At 44.1% G+C, this 10,220-nt stretch overlaps 1 protein-coding gene across 1 annotated transcript in view; it reads left to right on the top strand.

Annotated features, from left to right (window-relative positions):
• Positions 1-8,604: 8,604 nt before the first annotated feature.
• The window catches only part of GABRB1 (gamma-aminobutyric acid type A receptor subunit beta1), a gene marked incomplete at its 3' end in the record, with an annotated part of 132,689 nt that continues 131,073 nt past the window's right edge, over positions 8,605-10,220 (top strand). Inside the window, exons 1-2 of the mRNA XM_082760193.1 lie at positions 8,605-8,692; positions 8,806-8,873. Coding sequence (XP_082616319.1) covers positions 8,620-8,692; positions 8,806-8,873 — 141 coding nt within the window. The 5' untranslated portion in view covers positions 8,605-8,619. The remainder of the gene's footprint in view (positions 8,693-8,805; positions 8,874-10,220) is intronic.

The raw sequence follows: 10,220 nt of genomic DNA, 5'->3' as shown, positions 1-10,220 counted from the left end.
GTCACCACCTCAGTTATCCTCTGAAAGCACAGCATAAGCTCTATGTAAAACTGTAACCTTCAGCTGGCCCAGCTTTGCTTCACTTCCATGGCCAGAACTCCTACGGAACTGCAGGAACTGATGCCGACATGCATTTAGCTGTATATTTTTTCCTCTGACATATGGTATTTACAAGACTGTTCTACAGTACCATGGTTATTTTAACACACATGTCCTCGATACCTTGGAATAAGGCTAGAAAATCCTTTGAGTACCAAATATATACACGCATATATATACAAGCATACACATGGATATATTGCTATTACTGATTGCAATAGGATTCATGTGGATTCTTCTAGTGATTGACACATGGATGTCTAAGGAGGTAAGCTGTGAGCTTCGTATTTAAGGGGACCTGCAGTCTACACACCACGTTGGAAAAGTGCTAGTGGAAGCACTGCTGGTAGGAACTGGGGCAAAAAATGTCCTCAGCAAGAAAGCATTACAGATTTCCTGTACCTCTCTCTTCCGTTTCTCATCTAGCCCTGCTGCTACCCTGGCATACATGCTTATGTATTTGGGCATATCACTGACCTACGCTATATCTGCACCAGGACTCCTGTGCTACCGGGGCCAGCAGGGCAGGCTACAGCCACCTCCTCAGTGGCAGGGTGGAGGATAAAGCAGGGCTCCTGAGTTCTGACTCTAAAATGGGCATCCCCAGAAAATATGTGAAGATCTCTTCATGCAGGGAGAAACAGATTTTTTTCTAAAAGCAGTGTGAAGGACAGGGTATCCAGGGTTATGAGGAGGAATCTAGGAAACCACTACCCTACTCCCTGCCTTCCTCTGTCATGGCTGCCAAGTTTAATGAAAAATGTGTCAAAAATTTTGGTTGCCCTGAGCAACAGTAGCAAACCTTCTGCAGCTTTCAGAGCCAGTATGCAGGGCAGAGAGAGGGGCAAGGGACACAGAGGCAGATAAGATAGCTGCATCTCACTGCTGGTGCCTGTTCCCGGAGGCAGTGGGAGAGCAGAGGCACCAGCAAGCCCCCTCCTTGAAAGGCTTCGTGTTCCTGCTCACTGCACATCTATTAATCTCAGAAGTACGTGAGTCATGGGCAGATGCCTGGGGAATGACTTAAACTTGCCACGGGAGCCATAGGTCTGGCTGCTGACTCACGCTGAAGCCAGTGGCAACAGCTCTAGTGATTTTCTTCTTACTGGCACGGTGCCTGGCTTGCCGGGTCTCTTGAAGGCAGGTGAGCCTTTTTTATCTTTAAAAGCAAGAGCATAAAGTCTCTGGGTTGTGAAGTAGTTGAGAAAAACCTACATAATTGAACCAGGTATTTTAAAAGGTACTGCGTGAAGACCCCTGAATCCTGCAGGCAGAGAGAAGCAGAACTGGGACTTCTGAACCTTGCGAGCTCTGTTGGGGCTGACTTCTGATTCTCCCAAGCCTGGGGCTGGCAGTACTGAGGAGGCTCTGCTTGTGCTGCTCTTCCCACTTGTCGCTGTGCTGGGGGGTGGTTCGCCGTGCTCAGCACCACCTCTGCACTGACAGTGATGCTCAGTAAAGACACATTCGTTTTGTTTGCAGGGAGAGGACAAGAAGCCCATTCCCCACTGCCACTCTCTTTGCAGATGTCAAGCACGCACGTTAAAAGAGAGACCTTCCTTTCTGCTTTAGAAGATATGCAACTTTTATCTTATAACGTCTTGAGGAATATTATGGCTCCAGCAGGAGAAAGGCATACACTCACCATAAAATGCTCTGCATTTATCTTCTTACAAGAAATAGCTTGCATGGTTACACACCAACTACAGTCAAAATCCTCCTTTTAATGATAGCATTATCTGTACCAAATAATCTTATCAGCTAATAACACAGGCACTTGTGTCAGGTGAAAAACATCCCCTTTAAAATGCTTTAGTATAAAAACAAACACAATGAGTTCTTTATGCAAACAGAGCTGCTAAGCAGACTTTTGCAGTGACCCAGGAGTCTGTAAAGAGCTGAGCAAATTGGCATTTACAGCTGCACTTGTAATCTCTGCTTACAAAGGCAAAAATTGCCATTACAGTAATACACTTAATCTAGAGAAGACACATAACCAGTCTGCTCTTCATTACCATCTGGTGGTTGCTGCATGGAGTGGCATTACTCATGTCTCAAAAAATTACTGAGGGGAATTTTATCTCATCAACATCTTATCACCAAAAAGGGAAGGGTGCTGTGGCAGCAGTGGGCAGCACAAGGGGGCTGTTTTTGTCTTACAGGCATTGTGACAGCAGCATCAGGCCCAGAACACTTTGATAAAATAAGTGGGTGGAAGAAAAAGAAAATTCATCATTCCATCAAGTAATTTAAGTGTACCTGAATATCATTTGCAAGGGGCTGAGACCTGCTTTGGAAGGCATGGTGCCCTGTTCCCTCCCACTGAAAGCAATGGCAGTTGAGGCTAATTTGCAAGGTGAGGTATCTTGTTAACCACTTTTAACAGCTGGTTCCTAGATCTCCTTCAGTACTTAGGCAGGGAGGTATGTAAGCCTAGCAGGGGCATTATTTCCTCTTCAGTGGACAAGAGGGAGACAACCCCACTGTACAGCTATACAGGGAGCCAGCTAACTTCTCCACACAGTCTATAGTCTCATTCTTAAAGCTAGAAGCACCACTATGATGAAGCGGCCCCTACCTCCAGACACTCAAACACCTTTACCTCCAGACACTCAAACCCCTTTTCCTCCAGACAAAACTTGCTTTGAACAGGCCAGGATGTCTCAGCAGCCTGGAGCTGCTGAGTTGGTCCTCTGTATAATCTCATCTTCCCATCCAATGGTTTCATCAAAGGCAAGTCATTGATTCAAAGTACAGCCACCCTCAGAGTTAGAGCAGGTAGCTCTGGGGAGATCCTCACCTTTTCAATTTTCTTGGAGTATTTCTTATCCAGCATAAAGGGCATTCTGCTTTTATACCAAATAAAAGTACAACAATTATTAATGAAGTACAATAACATCTTGCTTTTACCTAAGTGTGTGGATTGATGGAGAACTGATAAAGCCTAGGAAGAAGGTACCTCAAATAGACAAGTCCACTGAAACTACATGTATTTCACACCACTAGAAATACCTCTTGGCCCCAGTCATACAGGTGCTAGTCTGGATATACCATGGGACTGATCCAGTGCAGCTGCAGTATCTCTCATCTTATGCACTAGATTGAATATTCAAGAATAGCACGAAATAAAGCAAAATCTATTCATTATTGTAATTATTAAATTCCCAAAGCATAATACACTTAAAAACAGAAGTAGTTTTATGGCTCAGTTGCTTTTTATGTTTAAAGAAGGACACTTCAGTTCCTTTCCCAGCTCTCCCACTGATTTCTGTGACCTTGGATAAGTCATTTAGGCCAAATCTTCCCAATAGGAGTATCTAATATTAAGCGCATAAACGCATATGAAGGCTTTTACAAGTAGGAGTGACCCAGATCTTGTGAAGACCAAATACCCAAATCTGCATTTAAAATTTTTATCCACAGACCTCCGTGTATGAATTTCTTGTTCTGTAAATCATGGATAAGGCTTACATATGTCGCAGGGATGTTTGAAGTATTAATTAGTGCAAATGTGTGCCGTGGCTTAAAATGTAAAATGTATAAATACTAAGCATTATTATCAAATAGGTCAGTATTTAAACCATATGCACGTCCCTGTTCAGACATTTTGTCAACTTTGTGTCTCATTTGGGATGTTTAACACATAATTGGCTTTCTAAATATTTCTCTGCAGGACACAGGCATCAGAGTATGTGAGATTAACACTAAGAAATAAACACTTCTTAGCTAATACACTGTCCACATGAACAGTTCTCAGCAGTCACCTCCCTGACCTATTAGCTCACTTATACATGAGAAATAAAGCACTTTCACTGTTGATGGTGAAAACGAGTGACCCGAGGGACAAAAGGTGAAGCTGAATATTCTACAAAGATAAATATATGATTCCAGGGGACAGCCTTCAAGAGATGAATGGTTTTAACAGGATGGATGAGGTCTGCACTCGTAAGCACTCTTTTATCTCACAGAGAACCATTTGTGTATTTCCCCTTCCTTGTCTATTACCCCAGAGCAATATATACACTTCTTCTTCCAGCTCACAGCCCAAAAAGATGAACAAATCTTTTCTGATTTATGTATGATTTAGATACCAGGGTCATTTAGGTCCTGTTCCAAAACTCACTGAAACAAAGTAAAAACCTGTCTTTCACCTTGGGGATTCTGGAAAGGAACCAAAAAGCATTTTTCACTCTGGGTTCCTGAATTACTCAATTGTTGGGTTTTTCTCTATGTTTGTAATACTTTGTTTTCATACAGACTCTTTTTTGTGTGCTTGCTTTTAATCTATTGTACACAACATGTTCTCCTCAGCTCCCCATCTGAGAGACTGTTAGGTGATATTTTGCCTTCATCAAAGGGGGAGTGGACAGGAACTTGACATGGCTGCCACTCCTCTGGCCAGCTCCTCAGATCTTCCCAACACAGAGAAAATACCAAAACACATTTTGCTGATTTTCTGAAATGGAAACCTTGATGATTTCCAAAACTTGAAGTAAAATCTAGGCCTTAATGTACTAGGTGAGGGGAGAGAAACTCTCTGAATCAAGGAAAAAGCCAACTAAGGAGACATTTGGCAAGACAAAAACACAACAGAGAGCTTAAGAATATGAGAAGGACCTAAAATTCCTCCCTTGTAGTAGGAAGAAATGAAAGGGGAATGCTTCCAAGTTATCAAGTAGTATAAAGTATAGTCATGTTATTTCTTTTTTTTTTTTCTTTTTTTTTTTTTGGCCTCTTCTGCCCATGAAGCTAAGTCTTCTTTCAAACTCTTATTTCTGTCCAGAGATGGCATTAGAAAATATCTGAAGCTAACACAGTTGACATCACATAAATGCTTGCCACTACTCAGAGGAACAAGACATTGCTCCTCCACCCTTATTGCACCCTATAAAGTTTGCTCGGCCTTCATGTTCTGCTGATTGCCCTAAAACTGACTTTAGGATGGTTCTACCCCTTATGGTGGGCTCTTTCTCCAAATACCTGAACAATGCAGATATACCAATAACCCCTGCTGCTCAACTGTTCCTCCCTCAGGCCTCTTCATCCCTGGTCATGTCATCCCTGGTGGATCTCTGACCCTGTCCCCACTGTTGTGGGGAGAGGTATCAACAGAGGCGGAACAACCAGTAGTGTTCCAGTTTTGTGGTCTGGCTGAGGAACCTCTATCTCACACCTTTGCCAGTTCTCTTTCTTTTCTTTTGATTTTTTTGTTTTCCAAATCTTCTCTTTGCACTTGCTTTAGGCTTTATTTTAGGATTCTTTTTCAACTAGCTAAAAACAGCACAAATGACAGGGCGTAATCTATTTCTCAGTTTATGGACTGCTTCCAGGGACTGCTGCCAGCCCACGTGACATATATAAATCATGGATTTTAGACCTGCACCCCTGCATCAGTTAAACAGATAAGTAAAATTACTTGTTGTCTTACACTTCACTGTTGACAAAGTGACTCCCAGCTGAAGAGATTCACATGTGCTCCTTATTTCAGCAAGCAAGAAGCATATATCTCACTCATCAAATGTGCTCCTCTGACAAGAAAGGAGAGTGCAAGCAGCTGTTGTGTAGGACTATTGCATTTGTTAAATTTATGCCCACTTTGTTTTCTCCCAGCGTAGGTATGACTATACATGGTGATACATATTTAATGCTGTCATTTTCATGGCTGTAAATCTGCCCAACAGAATTCCAGAGGAATTTGCCATCAGCAAAGAAATCAGACAGCCTGTAAGTTTCCAGTCTGGCAGCTTTTATTGTCATATTTTGCCGTTGTTCTAATACTCACTTTTAAATGTGAGAGGTGAAATGTTTTGTAAACATATTCTTGAAATATAATGCAAATTTTCATTGTTGCCACTTTTGTCCTTGGAGGCAACAGACAACCTCTATAATAAAGTGGAATTACAAAATCCCTACCTTTCATGGGCTGGGTGCAATGGCAAGATGATAGAGAACAGTTCCTATTTGTGGTAGCTCTGCTCTAGCCTTTAGTCTTTAGGGTCTTACAATATATAAGCACAGTCTCTTAATAAACAAGTACTATACAATCTTAATCAAAATATGTTTCTTTTCAATTAAAGTTGGCTGTTCGAGATGTATGCGATATTGGCGGATAGTTCATAGAATCATAGAATATCCTGGAAGGGACCTTTAAGGATCATCAAGTCCAACTCTTGACACCTCACAGGTCTACCCAAAAGTTCTGACCATGTGACTAAGTGCACAGTCCAATCTCTTCTTAAATTCAGACAGGCTCGGTGCAGTGACCACTTCCCTGGGGAGCCTGTTCCAGTGTGCAACCACCCTCTCTGTGAAGAACCCCCTCCTGACGTCCAGCCTAAATTTCCCCTGCCTCAGCTTAACCCCGTTCCCGCAGGTCCTGTCACTGGTGTTAATGGAGAAAAGGTCTCCTGCCTCCCGAATAGTTCTCCAATGCATTAAGAATATTTTCAGATAGATCCAATTTTGAATTGGAAGACCTGGCCAATTGAAAATGCCAGTGTTCAGCACCATTTTTAATCCAAAATCAGAAGACCAAAGTAAAAAAGAATGAAAAATAGTAATAATAGTAATTATATATATATACATCTTTGAGGAAAACTAGACCTTCATTTTCCCCAGTAGTGTAGAACAGCCAGTGAGCAGGGGCTACTGGAGGTAACAAATCAGCTGGAAACTCTGTTGTTTCCATATAAAATTAGTTTGTTTTATAGAAACTATACTTTGCATAAAAGATCAGCAAACCATTAGTAGAGACAGAAAGTGATGTTACCATCTTTTAGAGTATCAAGATTTCAAAAATGATTGGAAGGGCAAGTTACCTAGCTTTTCTCGTGCCCATTTTCAGAGCAAAGTTCAACTCCTTCTCCAACCTGAACTAACCACAAAGATAGATCAGGTTGCTCAGGTCTTTGAAAGGAATATTTTTTTAATTCTAAATTTCTTGAGAGTAAATAATGCAGAAGTCTATCTTTCCTCAAAGAAAGGTTCATTTTGATTAAGTAGTTTCTTTCTTCTTCCCAATGAAGAAACTCTTTGATCAACGTGCTTATGAATCTCCATGTGAAAATATCCCCAGAAAAGTTGCTTGTGTGACTGAATTTAGCCATCCTGTTGCCTTATTGCTGGAAGCAAACAAGCTAGGCTCTTATTTACATGAGTCACAGATTCATAAGCGTCTGTATGTAGTGAGTGCATCACAACACTGAAATGGGACAAAGAGAGACATTGCATTCTAGTGGCCCAGTGTGGTAAAATACTTCTGTTAAGAAGAAAACTTGTATTTCTCTATTCACTGCATTTAAAACGATATACTTAACCTGACAATTTAAATAGAGTTTTGCTGTGAGCTGCTTCAGAAGGTGACACAAAAGCAAAGCTAGAGAAAATGAATTCCATTTATCAGAAAAAATAATCTCTGGGCCATTGTGGTAACCGTGTTTCATTTCTACAAAAAAATTACCCATACAAATAAAGACAGGACCAGGCCTAAAAAGCATAGAAGCAAAGGTCTCAGTCCTACAAATATGTACACAGCTTTCTGCACTATGAATCAGCATGTTAAAATAAAGGGAGCTGCTCACAACAAAAAGGTGTATGGGTGCTCAATTTCTACAGGCGAGTTAGCACATCAGGTACCAACTATTTCTGTTGTGTTTCTGACATCTCACCAGCACTGACAAAGCCCAGTTTTGGGGAACCGCGTAAAAGAACATACCTGAAATATTTTTTAACAGGAACTGTAACATCACCCATCATATTTATCCCCGTTCTTTAGATTTCTCCTCAAAACCTACCTCTGCAGTGCTGTCTATAACCGCCTGCATTTTTTTGGTGACACTAAAGACTACTGGTACTTCAGGGGACCACTCCAATGACAGGTATCACAAAGCAGAGGGACAGACAGATGTGTAACTACGACTCCAGCCCTCACAAATGGGCGAAGTATGCGCATCACCCTGCCATGTAATTCCCTTTGGATGCACCGACACTCTTTTGTGTCACCTCTCGTGTCACCTTAGCATCACCGTGAGCTCTCCACACAACTGCCCTCCCCACTCCCTCTCGCTGCGGCTGCCCACGCAGACCCCCTCGCCCACCTCCCCTTCCCCCGGGGGTGTGCGACCACGCGTGGCGGCCGCTCGGGGACCCCCGCCGGCCTCACTGCTCCCCGGCGAGCACCCAGCCCCGCCGAGCCGGCGGCCCCCATGACGGGCAGCGGGGCGGCGGGGGGCTGCGCGCATGCGTTGGGCCGGCGGGACTCGGTGCTCCGCTCCGCTCCAACTTGCAGCCCGCGGCTCGGCCCCCGGCGAGGCGGCGGTGGCAGGGGAGCTGCCGGGACCGGGATGAGGGCGGCGAGGTGGGGCGGCCCGCTGGCCCTGCGGATGCTGCTGGTGCTGCTGGTGCTGGCCGTGGCGTGCGCGGCGCGCAGGTGAGCGGCGGAGGGGAGCGGGCGCAGGGGCCGCCGGCCGCCTCCCTTAACCCGGCTGTGCTCCTTCCCGCAGCGCCGACGAGCCCAGCAACATGTCCTACGTGAAGGAGACGGTGGACGGGCTGCTGCACGGCTACGACATCCGCCTCAGGCCCGACTTCGGAGGTGAGCCGCCCGCGCTCCCCGCGCCCCGGCCCCGCTGCCCGGGCTCCCCCCCCCCTTCCCCCGTCTAAGCCCGGCTCCCGCATCCCCTTCCCTCCCTTCTCCCTTCCCCGCAGGGCCGCCCGTCGGTGTGGGCATGCGGATAGAGATCGCCAGCATCGACGTGGTGTCCGAAGTCAACATGGTGAGTGAGCCAAGGGCGACCGCTCGCCCCCGGGTCGGCACCTGCCTGCACAGGGCGCTGTGCCCGAGGGAGAGCAAATCCTGCAAAGCAGCCGGGCACGTCGGGGTGCAAAAAAAAGTTGTCTGTGCTCTTGGCATAACATTCACGTGTAGCGCTCCAGAAGTGCTCGCTGCCTTGCTCAGCATGCCTGCTACAGGTTTGAGGTTCTGGGCTTTGCTTGCAGTGTTTTGCTCTTTACAGTGTCAGCAGCTGTCATTGGAAACCTTGGGTTTGCCTTAGCTGTAGCAGCACATGACAGATTTGCTTGATTTTTTTTCTTAATGTCAAATGATTTAAAGTTAGACACCTTGTATTGCAAGCTAACGGCATTGAATAAAAGCGTCAAAAAGAAAAGAATGTGCAGCTTCTACAAATCACTCATTCCTGTAGAAGAAAAAAGCATTGTAGATTAAATACATAAGGATGTTCCCGATCCAGCTATCAAAATTAGAAAAGTCCCCTAGCTACAGGTGGGAAACGTATGGCATTTGATTTCAGTTCTGCCGCTGAAAGGAGCGTTGCTAGACATGCAGGCTTGAAGAACAAAAAATATGTCTGTACACTGCTTGCCTCGTTTGACAGTCTTTTCCCAGAAGAAACTGAAAAATCAGGTACAACTTTGAACATTTTACAGAATCATGCTGGATTAGCATGCACCCCAGGCATTTTGCTCTCACTGTCTTTTCTTGTACTGGGTCTCATGAAACTCTAAGATGCATTCTTTACTTAGGGGAATGCTTATTTGGCTAAAAGAAGCTTAAAACCTTGCATTTCCATACTGTTCAACAGTTTATTTCACTTAAAAAAAAAAAATATTTGTCCATTCAAAGTAATTTCCTTGTGATTTTTTTTCCCTTGTATATTAGAGTTAATAGTTGTCATTGAAAACTGATGAAGAGAGTTTGTTTTCCTCTTTATATTTACTTTTTTCTGTTGTTTGCTCTACAAGCACAGTTCCTTTTTGCATGTAACTGCTATATTTGTTAAGATTGCACCTAAGAGAGTGGGGAGGAAAGGATATTTGTCGCTTTGCATGTAGCATACCAGTCTCAAGTTTCAGCTCCTGTAGTTCCTGTTACTGCTTTGTACTTTAAGGGAGGACACGATAGGGACTGTGCAGATAAGGCAGACAAAACAGAACATAAGTCTTCTCCATATCAAAACAGTCAAAGAATAAAACATCTCCAAAATGTTTCTACCACCCTGAAGGTGGTAGAAACTTCTACTGCTTTCTACAAAGCAGTGTGCCCTGAGAAAGCCAAACACTGCAAACACCATCACCAAAATACCTGTTCTGAAAGGTCCAGC

The sequence above is a fragment of the Aythya marila genome, assembly GCF_965140915.1.
Source record: "Aythya marila genome assembly, chromosome: 4".
NCBI lineage: Eukaryota > Metazoa > Chordata > Aves > Anseriformes > Anatidae > Aythya > Aythya marila.
The sequence above is the reverse complement of the archived record's forward strand: the minus strand, read 5'-3'. Positions and strand labels throughout refer to the sequence as shown.